Source organism: Crotalus tigris, unplaced genomic scaffold (genome assembly GCF_016545835.1).
Source record: "Crotalus tigris isolate CLP2741 ecotype Arizona unplaced genomic scaffold, ASM1654583v1 scf7180000024430.1745191, whole genome shotgun sequence".
In the NCBI taxonomy this organism is placed as follows: domain Eukaryota; kingdom Metazoa; phylum Chordata; class Lepidosauria; order Squamata; family Viperidae; genus Crotalus; species Crotalus tigris.
In genome coordinates this window covers 1,278,210-1,297,458 of record NW_024100597.1, presented here as the reverse complement: position 1 = coordinate 1,297,458, position 19,249 = coordinate 1,278,210, and the positions used below count along the sequence as shown (strand labels likewise).

Genomic DNA, 19,249 nt, shown 5'->3' with positions numbered 1-19,249 from the left:
TTAACAACTGTGGCAAGAAAGATCACTTTAAAAAGTCTCACTTAGCAACAGAAATTTTGGATTCAATTGTAGCCATACGTCAGGGATTACCTATGTAGTAACTATGTCATCACAGTAATTTACTGCTGCATTTAATAAATAATCAGAAGTCGTGCATAGCTGATGTAATTGTCCATAAAAATATGGTGTTAATGTATATTCATTGCATGTTATTTCCTTCCTTAAGGCAGCTTGCAAAAACATAATTAAAACAGAAAAATACAATTCAAAACAAATAATAAAATATTATTAAAATGCATAACATTAAAGTTAAAATATTAAAGCAATTAAATACTTGTTAAAACAGCTACAAACAGGGACCAAACTTGGAGATCCCACTAAAAGAGAAGAAATAAACTCTTTCCCTGCATCCCTAATCTATATTTCAAAAATCAGGACACATTTACCCCAGAGGGAAACAACATATATGTGAGTTCACTTTAGAATGAGAAAAGTACACAGGTGATAAGATAAGCACAGCTGTTTGACTTTTGCCTGTGCTCCTGTCTTTGCAACTGCTTTTAGAAAATAGATATGGGAAAATTATCTGATTGTACATATCAAATCCTGACCTATCTCCAATTAGTACACATTGTAATTCTATTTGGGAACACTTAGGAAAGAGGAAATTATATTATTGGATCCCATGTATTGAAAAATAGCAATAATTATAGATCTTAAGAACCTATTTATGTTCTTGGATTAAAGAATATTGGAGAGGGAGGCAAACCTCACTAACACTATTAAAATTGTGAATAATGACTTTTGATAAGCACTATACTAAAATACAAACATATACATATTAGGACTAGCATGTTACATAATGAATTAACCACAATCCCGATACACCAATTCCAATGTGAAAAATTTATTACGTTTCAAAAAATTAAAGAAAAATATCTACATAGATCTCCTTGGGCATCAATCCACAGTTATGAGATACGGAGCTACTTTTCAGGCCAGCTACCCTCATCCTCATCGTGGCCATGCTCACAGGGGAATGATAGGGTTTGTAATCTAAACCATCTAAAAAGCACATTGTTGGGAAAGGCTGGAATATAAATTGGAATATTAAAACTGTCTAGGTATATAACACTATAGCTCTAATTCAGGGCAAACAACTTGAATTTTTACTTAGTTCCTTGGAAAATCAATGTAATGAAATATATAAATGATTAATTAGCCATTCCTAGGCATGTGATGCTCCCATTTGTCTAAGACAGACTCTGTTATCTCAGGAACACTTATGCCTGCATGAATCCAGCATGTGTATGCATGTGCCATAATTTATTTATTAAATTTTTATGCCACCCATCTCACTGATACAGTGATTTGGGGCATCTACAAATTGGGGAAATGTCTTCACAGCAAACAACTTAAGAAACAAGGAGGATTTGCTCATGGACAGTCATGCTCTTGTGACCTCTCATCTGAAATACTGCAATGCCTTCTACATGGGGCCACCCTTGAAGAGCATTCAAAAGCTTCAACTGGTGCAGAATACAGCTGCAGGGGTACTAATGTGTGTCAGATATCTGACACATGTAACACCACTGCTACGTGAACTGCCTTGGCTTCCAGTATGCTTCCAGGTACAATTCAAGGTGTTGGTTATCAGTTTATAGTCATTTATGGCTTGGGACTGGGCTACCTAAGGGACCGTCTTCTCCAGGTTGTTTCCACTTGTTCAATTCAGTCCAGCAGGTTGGTCGTGTTATGGGTTCTTTCCACCAAGGAATGTTGATTGGCGGGAACCAGGATACATGCTTTCTCTTTCATAACCCTTGCCTTCTGGAACATTCTCCCTTCAGAAATCAGGATGACTCTGATCTTGTTGGCTTTCCTGGATACAGGCCTGGAGCTGGGGTTCTGAGTGGCCCCATTTCTTGGCTGCATTAACATTCATGACAATAGTTCTACTTGGTGACTATTATGTATTTTGTATTGTTTTAGTTATTTAATTAATTTGTTTTTACGTTTTATGATGTACCCTGTCCAGATTTGTTGAAACGGGCAGCTATAAAAATCAAATAAATAAATAAAAGAACAAGGTACTATTAACCAAAAAAGTTTAATTATGGTAATTAGGTTGTGATCTTACGATGCTGAACCTATTGCATAGGTGATACAACTAAGCATAGTGGATTCATGTTTCATATTTGTTTGCAAGCTTATTTGATGATCCCACTTACCAGAAAAAAGCAGCAAAGATCTCCCATAGGATAGCATATTTAGAAAAATACACAAAAATTATTTTATCATAAAATAATAACACTATCACCGCCTAAAAAAATAGATAGGCATGCATTACTTTCAGAGGCATAATGTAGCTGAGAATTCATATAATGTGATGATAGTATATAGTATGAAATAAGAACTACCATTTAAATCTCATAAAAGGTAAAGGTTTCCCCTCTCCAGTCACTTCTGACTCTAGGGGCCGTGCTCATCTCAATTTCTTAGCCAAGGGAGCCAACATTGTCCAAAGTTATTTTGGTGGTCATGTGGCCAGCATGAATATGCACTGAGGTTCATGGAACAATATTATCTTCCCACCAAAGTGATACCTATTTATTTACTCATGTTTGCGTGCTTTCAAACTGCTAAGTGGGCAGGAGCTGGGGCAAGTAACGGGAGCCCACACAGTTCTCAGGTCTCGAACACAAGCTGTCAGCTTTCTACTTAACAAGCTCAGCATCTTTAACTGCTGAGCCATCGCACCCCCAAGCTTAAATCTCATATTACCCTTGAATTCATATGAAATTCCATGTGAATTCCTTTCAATAGTATGGGAATCCAAATTAGTAAGGTGGGTGAGAAAGTAAGTAAATAGCCACAGCTAAATAGTAAGTGAAATTGTGGGAAACCCAGTTTTGGTTCTTCTCTGCTTGCTGGGGTCACCGACAATTTGAGCCTCTCGAACATACTAAGTAAAAGGCAGTGACAGCATCTACTATACAGCCCTCCATCCCATGTCATCAAGCTACTTGGGTAGAAGTTGAAATGACAATTTAGATAAAATATATTCAATGCTTTGGACAGTTTTATTTCTCCAATGTCCATAATAAGAGCTGGGTCTGGCATACTGGAGAAAATTAATCATTCAGTCATCACAATAAAAATAAATAGAACATTTAAAAATTGTTAACCTCTTCCATTGACCTGAATGGTATTGAAGCTTTATTAATCTCAGTTAGGGCCACTATTTGTTGTAACTCTTGGCTGGTTATGGGTTCTATCTTAGGTATATACACTGCAGACCTTTAGCATTCAACGGGATCACTGATGAGTAAACATGCTTGAGATTGTACAAAATGCTTTTCTTTTTATTTAAAATAACATTCTTTTATTGCACACTAACAGCATGTGTAATTATTTATTTTGAGTAAGGAGTAATGTATGTGGAAAGGAAACCTTTGCCCTTGTAGCCCTAGGTATGCCAAGACATTTCTAATTACCTTTCTTGCTTAAGGATGACTATTTCTTCCTCTTGCTGTTTCAGAAGGTTGTTGATTGTTTCCAATTCACTTTCCAAAATCTTTGTTCTTTTTTTAAAATTATCTTCTCTTTTTTCTTTCGCAATTGTTTCTTCCTGTAAACATTGATACATTTGTTGGCAGGCAAGTAAAGATTGTTCTTTTTCTGTCACTATATGAGTAAACCTAAATGTAAAACAAAATAAATATCATAACTGAAATATTCAGACACACATATACATTCTCTCTCTCTCACTTTAAATGGCCCTTAATAATAAATGGAACTGAAGTTTATGGGAAGAACTTCTCTTCATTAAATAAGAGTGTAAATGAATTACAGGAAATGTAACAAAATCAGACCTAGAAATATATATTTATAAAAATACAAATCCATATAATTAAAAGAAACTTTTAAAAGTTTAATAAATGTACAAAGAAAAGATAGAGCTTTCTCTAACAGACTTATGATCTGAATAAATTGAAAATTAGTAAAAGAAGTATAACATAAACAGGTTAGGAAATAGAGACTAGGAACCTAGTTTAAGAAAATTAGACAAATCATGTACCCTGACGTGCAACCTAAATGCTGGAGATGTGGTTATAAGGAGGCTTCCTATTATCATATTTGGTGGTCATGCAGAGAGATAAAAGCATTTTGGATCAAAATATGGTGGAATATCCAGAGAATTTTTAGAAGGAGGGTAAAATTCACTCCGCAATTATTTTTGTTAGGTATTGTTACAGATTGTGATACAAAGGAGGTATTGATGTTATTGATCACAGCCGCGAGGCTGTTAGTTGGACAATATTGGAAGAAGGAATCTTTGCCTACATAGGAATGGTTTTTTAAAGTAGCTTATCTGGCGGAAATGGCAAAGATTTCGGCTTTCTTAAAGCAACAAACGCAAGAGAAGTTTTTTGCTATCTGGGAAAGGATAAAATTTATACAATTTAGATTGGGTATACAAAAATATCATATAGCTTTTTCATAAGTTTTATTTTTATATATATTATAGATATCTTTTTTATATATATAAACATAAAGTTTTTAATTTAATTTTTATTTTTTTTTATTTTCAAGCCTATATTCTGCTCTGGGAAGCTCAGGGGGGGGGAAGGGAGGGTTTTTGGGAGGGGTGTGGGGTGGGGTTTTTTTTTTTTTTATATATATGTATTGTTTAACTTTTTTTCTTTTGTATATGTTGTTTTTTGTTCTGTATTGTTCTTGTTTTTCTTGTAAAATTTATAAAACTTTTAATAAAAAAAAAAAAAGAAAATTAGACAAATCTTCTATGTTTAGCATTTTTAGTATGTGCAAAAGCAGAGTAAAAATGTAACAAATAAATAAAAATCATACAATATAAAACAATTATGAAAAGTGCTACGACACTGAACACAATTATTTAAGTAGAAGTTATAAACACCACCTCCATTTCATATATTTGTAACTGTTATGACTCATACCGAGATTTAGCTATTCCAATTTCAGATGACAACTTTTGAAATTCCCTCTGATGGTCTTCACATTCTTTTGATTTCTTTCTAGAATACAAAACATGGAATTATTTTAATTTTACTTCTTTTAAAAAATAAAGATAATTTTAGTAATAAAGTGGCTTAACTTTTTAATGCTTGTTCTAAACCTCAGTAAAACTACACAAAGTTAAATATTGTTTTAATATACACTTTTATTTATAAGTCGGCATGAGAAAACTCAGAAATGTATGCAAGCAAGCAGTATATCTATCTATCACCAATATACTAGATGGTTCTCAAACCAAAATTCTACTATGTAAATAATTGAGATTAGACGATATTAACAGCCAACTAGTACCAAGACAAAAATCCCAACTGTTTTTTTCCTCTTTTGTTTGAACTGTGCACATGTGTTATAAGCTAAAATAGGGATAAGTATTAAACTAGAAAAGCTCAAACGTTATAGCCATGGTGTTTTTTGAAAATAAGTTCTCTAATAAATTCCTCTCCTATTTACTGGGAAAAAACATAACTTGTAATAGAGAAAACCTCAGTAGATGGTTTAGAACACTTCAAATAAGAAAGTTAACATATATAGTACCCTGTAATAGATTATTCATGCTACAATAAAACAGTCCATATCAAGACTACAGATAAAAAAGAAGGTACCAGCACAATCAGAAAGAACTCTAATATGGGGGGGGTATTGTTAAAAACCGGAATAGAGAGAGCCCTATTGGCTCTTTGTGTTATCTGATTCTATTTGTAGGTTCTTGTCTCTTTTTTCCCATAGAAGGAAAAACCAGCTCTGCAGGACAACTTTAATTGAGAAAAAGCTTCTTGGGTGCAGATGACAGAATTGAAGAAATGCTTCTTCCTTACTACTTCATTTCTCTAGAAAAGTTTCAGCAACTCAAGTTGCTTCCCATCAAAAACAAACAGTGGAGAACATGCAGCAACTCAACACTTTTTGCTCTTTGTTATGATTTTATGTAACAAACTTTTTTTACGTAACAAACTTTTTACCTTTCTTGTGCAGATATATACTTTAATATAAGCATATGGCCAATTACTATATCTTTTGCTGATCTGATTTACTGTATGTATTGACAGAATTCAAAAGCTTTTATTCCATTTTTTTCTAGTGAAGAATTCAAGTGTAAAATTTGCCAAATGAGCCGAGGTGGCGCAGCAGTTAGAGTGCAGTACTGCAGGCCACTTTAGCTGACTGTGTTCAGCAGGTCAGCGGTTCAAATCTCACCAGCTCAAGGTTGACTCAGCCTTCCATCCTTCCGAGGTAGGTAAAATGAGGACCCAGATTGTTGGGGGCAATGTAAAATATATATATATACATTGCTTACTGGTGTACACCTCTTAGAGAGTGCTTTCACTTAAAGCGGTATATAAGTCTCATAAATAAATAAATATATAGTCCAATTATTTATATATTTAAGCAAATAAATCATAAATCTGTCTTGCTGTTTACTGTCAAAGAACATGTAAGTAAACTTACAAGTATAGAAGAACATCTTTGAAATCTAAGGAATTATTTCTGAAATTTGCTGATTTCTGGAACTGGTTAGCAGTAACAAATATGTATGGAGCAGTAAGTTAAGTACCATTTATATTTTATGCAAAAATGAAGTTTTCATTTAATAACATTATACTTTAGTGCCAATATAGATTCCTTTGAATTGTATGTATATATGTATACATATATACATACATACATATACCTGTACATATATACATACATATATTCCAGATTAGAACTATGAATTCACAAAAGAAAACATGTATCACCTTATTCTATTCCAACCAGCAGCACAGAAACTAGTAAGTTTGTGTTGTATTTTAAAATCAAACAAATTACATTTGTTATTCAAGTCATAGTTGGACAATGTACAATGAACAGCCTGAGGTGAATATTTTTTAAAGCGCAACAAGTCCCCTACCCAAATTCTTGGAGAACTGCTCCAGCTGCCAGTCGGACTCAGGTTCTGATTCAATAGGAATCAGTCTGATATTCTCCAGTAAGCCAAAGCCGGTGCTTCTATATACAGATAGTCCTTGACTTACAACCACAACTGGGACCAGAGTTTCCACTGCTAAACAAAGCAGTTAAGTGAGACATGCCTGATCTCATGAACTCTTTTGCCATGCGGTGACTCATACAGTTGTAAAGCGTATCTGGCTTCCCCTCATTGACGTTGCTTACCAGAAACTGGCTGGAAAAGTCACAAATGGTGATCGGGTGACCCTCCAAGACACTGCAACCCTCATAAATGCATGCCAGTTGCCAAGTGCCCACATTCTAATCATATGACTATGGGGAAGCTGCAGCAGATATAAGTACAAGGTTTTAAGTCACTTTTTTTCTGTGTCATTAAAACTTTGAACGGTCGCTAAACAAATGGTTGTATGTCAAGGACTACCTGTATGCAATTTAGTAGTAGATGGAAATGGATTCTGGCCCAGGTGGATCAACATAGATGTATTATTATCTATACAAACATTTTAAGGAAACATCCAAAGGATATTCTACGGATAGTTCTTGTTCAGCGACCACTCATTCAGTGGCCATTCGATGTTATGACAGCACTGAACAAAGGGTCTTACAACCGTTCCTTGTCATTGCAGCCCTTGCAGCATCCCTAGAGTTACGTGAATATGATTCAGGTGCTGGCAACTGGCTTGCAATAATGATAGTGACAGGGTCTCGTCATCACAGGATAACCGTTTGCATCCGTCACTTCTGACAAGCAACATCAATGGGGAAGACAGCAGGAGATCACAAAGGGCAATGATGCAGGCATGGGATGCTCTGACCTTGTGGGATTTATATAACAAGGGCAGGTGGAATTGCCACTGCTATCGTAAGTTGGCCCAGTCATATTACATCACACTGTACAACAGTGTTGCTTATCAATGGAGTTGCCAGTCCCAATTACCATTGTTACACAAGGATTACCTGTATTTGTAAAGGCTTCTTTTAACCTAATCCCAATCATGAGTATAATTTTCACAATCCTCTACATAATCTTTTCCCACTAATACATCTCTGATAGTAAAAATGGTAAAAATGGATAGGACTAGTTAATCACACTGTCACACAGTTTTCTCCACCAATGCATTAGAAAGATCTTGTCTTTATTGCTTATCTGAAAATTATGGGCATTATTGGGAAACAGTGATAAACAAGATTTAGGCCTTTAAGTCCTCTGAGTGGACTATCTGGAACTATCCAGTTGGCCACTAAAGGAAACAGGCTGGATCTTGGCTTGATTCGGTATGTGTATATGTGAACACATGTACATGGGATACTTTTCAAACAAAAATGCAGAATATAATAACCTTAAGATACACTCTAACTTTTCAAGTACTGTAGCATTCACGAAAATAATTACAAATTGTTAAGCAAAAAAGAATGGTATTCTGTATGAATAAAGTGTCTTACATGACTAATTCTTTAAAATATGTAATTTCACCGGCAGCTTTCTGGAACTTGAGTTCAGTTGCCTGTATTTCATCTGTTATTTCTGTAACAACAAATTATTGTTTATCATTTTCATTAGTTTAACTATACCTTCTGCCTCAAGATTCAAGTCAGTTACAATATATTAAAGCATGTAATATTTTATAATGTGAATTATTTATAAAAATTAATTCCTGTATTTGTGTTAATGTTTTAGTTATAAAATATTATAAGAAGCAAAATAAAATTTATTGTGAATGTACAATATAATAAAAATAATCCAAAATACCTCCTAAAGTTCTTATAGGAGATGGAAGCAGATATTCACTTGTATGGCATGGCTTTTATTTTCTTTCTCCATGTCTTCTCAAAATAATGCACCAGATGGTCTCCCAATTCTCCGGAACAGATTTTGGGAACTTTCTAGATTAATTGTACTAAGAATTTTAAAAAAATATGGAACAGTTTGTAGAACAGGTGTGTCCCAGACCAAAATTTTATATTGATGCAATTTTCTAGAATTTCCAAGGCTATAAAAGTATTTTTGATATCATTAGGTAATGATATCAGAAAAAAATGAGTTACATAAAAGGTAAACACTGCAAACTGATTATCACTGGTTTTACAAAAACATTTGTTGATTACAGTGGGCTTGTGCAAGTATTTACTATAAATGATATATAAAATAAATCCAGAAAAAAAATATCAGCACATATGGCTACAAAATGGTCTTCATTCCAGCCCCCTGCTGTACATATAATGAAAAGAAGGCCTAGGGGTGACATGATAGCAGTGTTCCAATATCTAAGGGATTGTCATAAAGGAGAGGGGATCAACCTATTTTCCAAAGCACCTGAAGGCAGGACAAAAAGCAATGGATGGAAACTAATCAAGAAAAGAAGCAACTTATAACTAAGGAGAAATTTCCTGAGTTAGAACAATTAATCAGGAGAATGACTTGCTTCCAAAAGTTGTGAGTTCTCCAACAATGGAAGTTTCTAAAAAGAAATTGGACAACCATTTGTCTGAAATGGTATAGGGGTTTCCTGCCTGAGCAGGGGTTTGGGCTAGAAGACCTCCAAGGTCCCTCCAACTCTGTTATTCTGTAAACAATAGATTCTTCTGTAAGCCTCCAAAACTTGCTGTTTCCCCTCTTTGAAATCCTTCCAACTAATTGTGAGTCAGCAAGTGACAGCCCCAGTTGTCCTTGGTGGATCTCAGAAAGGCTAAGCAAGGTCAGACCTAACAAACATTAGAATGGAAGATTGCTAGGAAATCGTTGGATGTAAACCAAATGTGGGAGTTTTAAAATAAAAATAAAAAGTCTGGGCGACAAATCACTTCTGCAATGATGCCAAAAATTCTATATGGATATGTCCATGAAATCACCAGGACTTAAGCTTAAATGAAGAAAATCTTTATTTCAAGGAAATATAAAAAAATACAAACCATCCAAAATGTCAAGGCACAGAATAATAATAATAATAAAGTTGGAAGTGACCTAGGAGGTCATCTAGTCCAACCCCCTTCTCAGGCAGGAAACCCTATACCATTTCAGACAAATGGCTGTCCAGTCTCTTCTTAAAGACTTCCAGTGTTGGAGCATTCACAGCTTCTGGAGGCAAGTTGTTCCACTGATTAATTGCTCTAGCTGTCAGGAAATTTCTCCTTAGTTCTAGGTTGCTTCTCTCTTTGGTTAGTTTCCATTCATTGCTTCTTGTCCTGCTCTCAGGTGCTTTGGAGAATAGCTTGACTGCCTCTTCTTTGTGGCAACACCTGAGATATTGGAACATAGCTATCATGTCACCCCTCATCCTTCTCTTCATTAAACTAGACATACCCAGTTCCAGCAAACGTTCCTTATATGTTTTAGCCTCCAGTTCCCTGATCATCTTTGTTGCTCTTCTCTGTACTCTTTCTAGAGCCTCAACATCTTTTTTACTTCGTGGTGATGAAACCTGGATGCAGTATTCCAAGTGTGGCCTTACCACAGTATTGTAAAGTGGTATTAACACGTCACATGATCTTGATTCTATCCCTCTGTTAATGCAGCGTAGCACTATGTTGGCTTTTTTGGCAGCTGTAGCACACTGCTGGCTCATATTTAAGGACTCCAAGATCCCTCTCACAGTTACTATATTGGGTCAAGTACCACCTATACTATACCTGTGCATTTGGTTTTTCTTGCCTAAATGTAGAACCTTACTTTTTTCACCATTGAATTTCATTTTGTTAGATAGTGCCCAGTGTTCAAGTCTGTCCAGATCCTCCTGTATCTTAAGCCTGTCTTCTGGAGTGTTGGCTATTCCTGCCAGCTTGGTGTCATCTGCAAATTTGATAAGTTCCCCATCTATCCCCTCATCCAAATCGTTGATGAAGATGTTGAAGAGCACTGGACCCAGAACACAGCTCTGAGGCACCCCACTACACACTTCCCTCCATGTAGATGCAATTCCACTGAGGACCACACTCTGAGTACAGCTGGTCAGCCAGCTACGAATCCATCTGGTGGTGATACTGTCTAACCCACATTTTTCTATCTTGTCAAGTAGTAGGTTGTGGTCTACTTTATCAAATGCCTTATTGAAGTTCAAGTGAATTATATCCACAGCATTCCTCTGGTCCACTATTTTTGTCACCTGGTCAAAGAATGCAATAAGATTTGATTGGCATCTGTTTTTGACAAACCCATGTTGGCTTTGGTAATGACTTTGTTTGCCTCTAGGTGTTCACTGATTTGTTGCTTGATTATCTTTTCCAAGATCTTCCCAGGTACTGAGGTCAGGCTGATAAGTCTGTAGTTTCCTGGATCCATTTTTTTCCCTTTTTTGAAGATGGGAACGACATCAGCTCTTTACCAGTCCTCTGGTAGTTCCCCAATGCTCCAGGATCTTTGAAAAATATAGTTCAGTGGTTCTGAGATCACATCTGCCAGTTCCTTCAGAACCTTGGGGTGTAATCCATCTGGTCCTGGCAATTTGAACTCGTCTAGGCTGGATAGGTGCTCACTTACCATTTTCTTGCTTATCTCAACTTGTGTTTCTAATCTGTTTTTTATGGTATTGTTTTTGATAGGTTGGACTGTTTTTTCCCTTTGTGCAAATACGGATGCAAAAAACGAGTTGAGTAGTTCTGCTTTCTCCCTGTTGCTTGTCACCTTCTTGCCACTTTCTCACACTAATGGACCAATCATTGAGGGAAAACACTTGAGAGCTCAATAATTTAGACATTAAGCAGCTCTGTTAGCATATATTTTATATAGATTGAAATACTTTGTTCTCAAGTGGAAAAATAACTTGCTTTTGAATGGACTTTAATATACAGAACAGTAAAAATATAATAATTACATGAACAATTGTATTAGAAAACAAAGAAAATTACTGTGCAGAAAATGGCAACTGAAATAACTGGGGAGGATAAAGGATGCCCTTCCAAATGTAGGGAGATTCAGAACTGATAAAGAAAGTATTTATTTATAGAAATCATATCTAAATTATGGAATTCACTGCCAGCAGATTTGGTAATGGCCATCAATTTAGAAGATTTTAGAAGGGCACGAGATAAACTGATGCAGAGTGCCCTATCAATAAAGATTAGTATTAATAATTTCATTAACTTTAATCAGAGGATACAATCCTTAAATGTCAGTTTATGGGCCCAGTGTCTTACAGGTTTCATGTTCTAGCTCTTTGATCTCAACCCTGGAGTCCAGTCATCTGACCTTCAGAAGCCCTGTCTTTCGGCCACTGATATTAAATTCCAGGTCAGTCTGCAATAAGGCCTCCCCATTTCTCCCAACCTTCTGGAAATCCCTTAAACCTCACTTTTGTCAATGGGTTGGGAATCACAAGTAACTTGATGATAGCTCTATTGCAGCGGTTCTCAACCTTTGTGTGATGGCGACCCCCGTCACACGGATGCGCCCCCATGCGTGGCACGCATGCGCGGCGGCGCCCCCATGCGTGGCATGCATGCGCGGCGGCGCCCCCATGCGCGGCACGCATGCGCGGCGGCGCCCCCTGAGGGGGAAAAATGGCAGATCGCATTGTTTGGCGACCCCCGTAAAATGGTCGTTCGACCCCAAATGGGGTCGCGACCCATAGGTTGAGAACCGCTGCTCTATTGTTTAAAACCTGATGCCTTCTCTTAGCCTTTTACAACAATATTCTTTGTTCTTTTGTACATTTTAAAAAATATTTTTATGATTGTTTTGTAGGCCACCCAGAGTCACATTGCATGAGATGAATGGCCATATAAAATATGATTAATAAATAAATGTTGAGAAGCAACAGAAAAAGGTTGCCATCCTTCTATTCATGGTTACGTCGTGAACTAGTTCTGATACCTCCTTCCAGGTTGTTTTTTTCCCCCTTCTCAGTCTAGTCCACAGTCCTAACATTCTCCAGTACTTCCTGTCCAAAAAGTAATGAGCCCTGGCTTATTTAAGTTTCTGGAACCAGACAGGCCCAGCGAGGTCCGAATACCTGCCAAATTTTATTTATTTTATTGGTTTGTTTCATAAATTTATACAGCACACCTGTATTATACAAAATAACCCTAGATGGTCAATTACACACAATAATAAAAAGACAAGATTAAAACTCTAGCAAACCATCAGAGCAATAATAGTACTTTATCAATAAAGCACAAAAAATGCTATATTCACCTCCCATCTTGACCCAGTATCCGAGAGAAGAACTATTTTCAATTACTTTTTTCATATGTTAAAATTATTTTTATTTCTGTACAGAGTATTAAATTACATTAATTTAATCCCTCCTGGCATACTTTATACATACCTGAAAGATCTGACAATGACAACAAGCACAACTTTATATTATGTCAAAAGTGTACTGTCAAAATCTATAACACAGCTGGTCACAGTGACCCTTTTGCTATAGGCATGGGAGAGCTTCCACATAATCATATCAAATGTAAAAATAATTTTAAAGGAACTCTTGTACATCAAAAAGCTGACCTTCTCAGTAAACCACATTTATGGAGAAATTGCATTCAACATGCAAAGAGCAGTTATATAAAAAGATTTCCATACACATTTTAGTACCGTAATTGTTTCAATATGACATAGTAGATAATCCAGGTGGAAGAATTAATATGTCATAAGATTTTGTCAAACATAGAAAATTACCTGTTTTAAGTTGTGCAATAAAAATACATTGATGACATTTCTTAAAATTGCACAGTAATAGAATTTAAATAATCAAAGCCTGTATTATTGCAAATCCCACAAGTGCTCCTAAGTTTACTTATACCAACAGTTTCCACAAATTCTACTTTACCCAAAGTGACAATCTCCACGTGTACTGTAATTCCAATACCTATAATTCTCAGTGTTCTAGAGCTGTGTCAACACATCTAGAGAGAGGCAGATTGAAAAGGGCATCTATATTATTATGGTTTATTGCATAGATGTTTAGACTGGATTTGGCATTTTAATCCACCTATCAAATCCTTTCCAAGGACCTGGGACAGGGAGATGTAGATGTCTGATGATGTTATAGATATCGTTGCAGGATATAAGCTGTTCTGAGTAAAGCCACTTTTTGCAATTGACTGATGATGAATTTGTTGATGCTGATGGAGTTCAAGTGGTGTTCCAGTTGCTTTGGATTGCACTGAAGGCGCCTGTTACTATTGGGACTACTTTTGCTTTCTTTTTATTAAATTTATTTTCCACCTATCTCACCATGGGGCTACTCTAGATGGCTCACAACCATTAAAAAGATGAAGAAATAAAAAGGAATTTTAAACAAAGTGAAAGTAAAATAGAATAAAATAACCAAGGAAAAAGAAAACAAAGAAAACATATCCATATGGTTAGTACAAAAAAAGATGGATGAGTGGGGAGCAGAAAGTGGAGGGGGAAGGTGAAGTCTGCTATTGATTTAGTAGCCAGAGCTGAACTGGCCCATTGGGTCCCCAGATCAACTTGCAGAACCAGGTCTTTATGCTGTTATAGGAGGTTGGTGGCAGATCTCATCCTGGAGAGCAGAAGGTTCCAAAGGGCAGATGCTGTGGCAGAGAAGGCTCTCCTTTAGGATTCCGGCAGGATCCGCAGTAGGCCCTTTCTGCCAGCCTCAGTAGTATGGGCTAGGCTTAATGGGACAATGTATTACATTAATGCTACTCTCTTAATATCATCCACTATTATAGAGATGTTGCTGATAAATGGGGGAAAACAGATACCATCAAAACAGAAAAAGCAGGGTACAGTTAACAATGAGTCAAAAAGTATGTAATGAAACAATCTGCAAACACTTTGTAAACAACGAATACTAGAAGTCAGCATAGATTTGCCAAGGACATGTCTTATAGGCTAAGCTTATTCTTTATATATAAGGTAGTTTCTTAATACATTATGGGAATGTCGTGGACATGTGTTTTGCTTTCAGTAAGATGAAGTGAAATATCAAGTAGAACATCAAAATGATATATCTTGGGAGTAGTCCCTTTAGCGTTTTATAAATTACTTAAATAAAGAAGTAGAAGGATGCGTCTCAAATGTTTAACTCATGTAAATGTAGATGAGACAATTAAAACTTTAACAGACGGTAATAAACGTCAACATATTTTCAATAATCTAGAAAATTAAAAAAATATAATAAAGTTTAATAAATTCAAAATTCTCAACACAAAAGCCAGTAAAGCCAGTTTGGTCTGGTGGTTAAGGCACCAGGTTAGAAAGCAGATTCTAGTCCCGCCATGAAAGCCCAGCTGGATGACTTGGGCCAGTCACTCTCTCTTAGCTCAACTGACCTCACAGGGCTGTTGTGGGAAAAATAGGATTTTTACTGCCTTGAGTTATTTGTAAAAATAATAAACACTTGATATAAATATAAATAAAATATAAATATAATGTATAGCTATGGGATGAGGAATTCTTGGCTTTGTAACAAAAAATGTGACAGGGAACTTAGAACTGAAGTTGTTCACAAGTTAAATATAACTCAACAATGTGACATGATTGTTAAAGGAAAATGCAATTTTTGGCTTTATCCAATTTGAAGCTTCCTTCCAAATCATGGTAAAAATGTATTTTCATCTGCCCTGATCCCACCTCCAGGGCAATATGGACCAACTAGTTCAAATAAAGGCAATAACAATCATCAAAATAAAGATTGAAAGGAATTAGAAATGCTTAATTTTGAGAACAGGGCACTGAGTTTGGGCACCATTGCATTCTTCAAATATCTGAAAAAGTATACAGACTGACAGTCAAAAGGTACTTTTCATCATTTCAGAGTGAAAGATATAGATAAATCAGTTCTAGTTACAGGGAGGCAGATTCCAACCAAACATTAGAAAAATCTTCCTAGCATTAAGGGCAGGTCAACAGTGGAATTAATTATCCAGAGAGGTGGAAGGTTCACTTTCAGCCTTCTCCTCTTGAGAAGTGTTCATGCAGAAACTGAATAACCTTTTGTCAGAAATGCTTAAAGTGCAACACCCTGAACTGAGCAAGGAGTTGGATTTATTGGCAAATGATTGCTGCCTACTCTATTGTTCCATGGCACCAAGCATTTATGTCCATTCATGTGGTAAATATCACTAATCTGTGGGTCAATTCCAGCAAGTTAGTTATTTTATATTTCTAATTATAAACTTTAATAAAATCATTATTAAAAAGGTAATATAAGTTTCAAAGGATAAATTCATTTGCAAACACATGTCCATCATCTAACAAAATAAAAAAAAATAAAAATAATACTTAAAATTGATTAATTAATTAAAAACAAAACAAAATAAACTCAAAGGGCAGACTTGACGGACCACTAGCTCTTTTTCTGACATCAGTTTTCTATGTTTCTATGAACAAGACAAACTTCAGACACAGCATTTTAGTATCCTGATATTTTGACTGTAAAGTTTTATCATTTGAGTCCACTTGCTAAACTTCAGATGGAGTATGGTTGAAATGCTTTATCACAGCCACAGTAGCAGGCCATTAACAAGGCTTCTTATCAAGGATCAGACATATTCATGGACTTCTGAGAGAAGCAATGACAAAATGAAGATGGCTCCATTGACTGCACAGCCAATGACTGCAGCAGAACAAGGAGCCAATGAATGGACCAGCTTCTTGGAATTCCTCTCTAGACAAGAAGAGGACTTGGGATCGCCTACAAGAATTCCAGACAATAACTCCCTGCAAGGACATGATCTCTGGCAGGTTTAGAGGCATAGAATTAAGAAAGCATTGATCTCACTTTGTGGTGACCTTTGGTGGAGGTGGAATCAAAGTACTGCAGCTGTCCTGTTTCTCTTTGATTTCATGGCTGCTTTTGGTAAAATCAGCCATACTGGTTGTACTGATCTGGCCTTTCTGTGTGAATTGGGAGTGAGAGGGACAATGTTGTGGTGTGTATCTTTTCCTTTCTTTATGATTGGGCTCTCTCAAGTTGGATAGACTCAACATATTAATGAAGAGGTGAGTATTTTTCAGGATATCAATGGTGTGTATGATGCAATTAGGTTAAAGCCTTTGAGACATCTATCTGCTTATGTTGCCATGCAGGAAAAGAAAATCTCAAGCTACAAAGACAAAATCACAATTGGAACATAGAACATAAGCAGCACAAAAATGGAAAGTACAATTCAGGTGAAAGATTAAATTAGGGATGGCAAGAGAAGTCTACAATATTATTCTAGGATTCTTTTTTACTATTCACTTTATCACTGTTCATTGTTATTGTCCCAATATTTTCATCACTGCAAGACTACATTTTTGTCTGCAAATTGGTGGAGTTCCAGAGCTTGGTAACTATTTCCATTCTAAGGTTTTGCAATCTTTCCGCACTATGAGATACTGATGACTGCTTTTTAAAAGAAAAGCAAAAAAGAAAAACAGAACTCTTCAGAAATTAGGGGGGGGGAGGGGAAGAGATTGTTTGCCTCTAGAATCTGACAGAATTTCACTATGATGAGAGCAGCCAAAATTTGGCTACATAAGGCTGGTTGAAATCAGCTTTGATTGTATATATTTATACAAATAAGTTATCCATATAATTGAATTGACTGAATTGGCGGGAGCACTTTTTTTTTATACAGGCGTACTGAATACATATACTATATTCATATATATATATATTCTTCTCAAATTACATGCAGTATCAATAAATAGGTTATGCAAGGGAAATTGCTGTGACTGATTCCTATTTGGGACTATATTCCATGGAATAATACTTCTTGTTCACATCTTTTAATTCTTCTAGTATCTCCAGCAGAAGCAAATCATTTTGAAGTTAAAGACAAACTTCACTTTAAAGACAAATTAAAATATATTTTGCCCATAAGTGGATAAATGCATTTGGGTTTGTTGGCCCTTTTTTCTTTTCAAAAGGAATTCTGTTTATTTTATTACTATTATTAATTGTTCCAATGCTGGTCATAGTGTCTTTCTATTTACTGAAAATAGGAGACCATTGAGCTCTTTCTGGGGGAAAACAGGAATTCATTTTACTAATTTTCTGGTCATACTGACCTCAAAGAAGGAAAAGACAGATTAGGAAAAAAAAACAAGTTTTTCATGCTTGAAAATTTAAAATTATTTCAGTGGGAACACATAGTATATCTTGATTTTCAGCTTGTCAGTCAAAACATAATACAATTGCCTGTTACTGAGTATATTGATAACTTTAATGGAATGTAATTGGTAGAATCTGCCAAAAAAATTACCTCATAGCTTTCATTCATTAAAATACAAGTTAGAATTACTTCCAGTTAACTGCTTAAAACTTCAAATAGTGGGATGTCATAGGAAGAAAAAAAAATGTGACAACCTTTCTCAACTTAGTTAAATCCTAAATCTGTGAACTACTTGCCCATAATGTCATTAGGAATTATTGAGACTTCTGTATGGTGCAATAATAAAATAGGTTGGGGTGGGAAGTGGAGAAAACAGGATAACTTATCCATCTCTTTATGTTTCTTTTGTGTGGGAAGAAATTCTCCATATTTTTAAGGGAACATTCATCCCTTATGAAAACTGGAGAAGAAAAATCGCCATTCTGGAATGGAAAAAAAATCACAATTCTTTGAGACAAAATGCATTATCACAAGATGGCTTAGGTTAAAAACAAAGTCATCATCCAAGTATAGTTTGACTTTGTTCAACAGCCTAGCTTCCATTCTTTTTAAATTTTGGTCACAATGTCCAAATGAATAGTGTTATGTGATTATAGTTTTCTACCTAAGATAATTTGTCCAAAAAGTAGTTATCCAGTTACACACTTTTCTGTCTTGAAGTATTGTCTCAAGGGCATTATTGCCATATTTACAAACAAGTGGCAGCTTAAACTAAGCAGCAGGAAGATAAAGATTCTCTTGAATTAAGCTCATGTTCCCACATGGACATTTGTGGTCACTAAGATATTTACAGAAGTGTCTTTCTCCAATTGTTTCTAAAATCTGAAGGAGTTTGCATGCACCAGATCCTGTCAATAAAACAATGTCACCTGAGAAGACCCAGGAGGTGTGCCTTTTCTGTACTTGATCTTATGAAAAAAAAAATCCCCCTCCCCTTGAGGTCTATCTAGCCCTGGCCCTACTGCTATATAGATGTAATTGTTCTTCTCCAATTTTTTTAAACTATTTTTAATTCTGAATAAGTCACAAGAGTGGATAGTGAGGGAATGGCTTCACAAATTAAAATCATACATAAATAAAACCATAATGTTTTCCCATAATGTTTCATTAGTTCCCCAGTCTAACCTACACACTTGATTGTCTCCTACCAAAGTACTGAACAGATCTAACTATGATT

At 35.7% G+C, this 19,249-nt stretch overlaps 1 protein-coding gene across 8 annotated transcripts in view; it reads right to left on the bottom strand.

Moving 5' to 3' along the window:
- Positions 1 to 19,249, bottom strand: part of LEKR1 (leucine, glutamate and lysine rich 1) — a 92,796-nt gene that overhangs the window by 48,547 nt on the left and 25,000 nt on the right. For all 8 annotated transcript variants that reach the window (XR_005555119.1, XR_005555120.1, XR_005555118.1 and 5 more), the window contains 3 exons: positions 8,449 to 8,530; positions 4,980 to 5,057; positions 3,498 to 3,701 (listed from right to left, as the gene is read on the bottom strand). Coding sequence is in view for 5 of the 8 variants with exons in the window: in XM_039330617.1 (XP_039186551.1) it covers positions 3,498 to 3,701; positions 4,980 to 5,057; positions 8,449 to 8,530 (364 nt within the window). In the remaining 3 variants the exon portion in view is untranslated. The remainder of the gene's footprint in view (positions 1 to 3,497; positions 3,702 to 4,979; positions 5,058 to 8,448; positions 8,531 to 19,249) is intronic.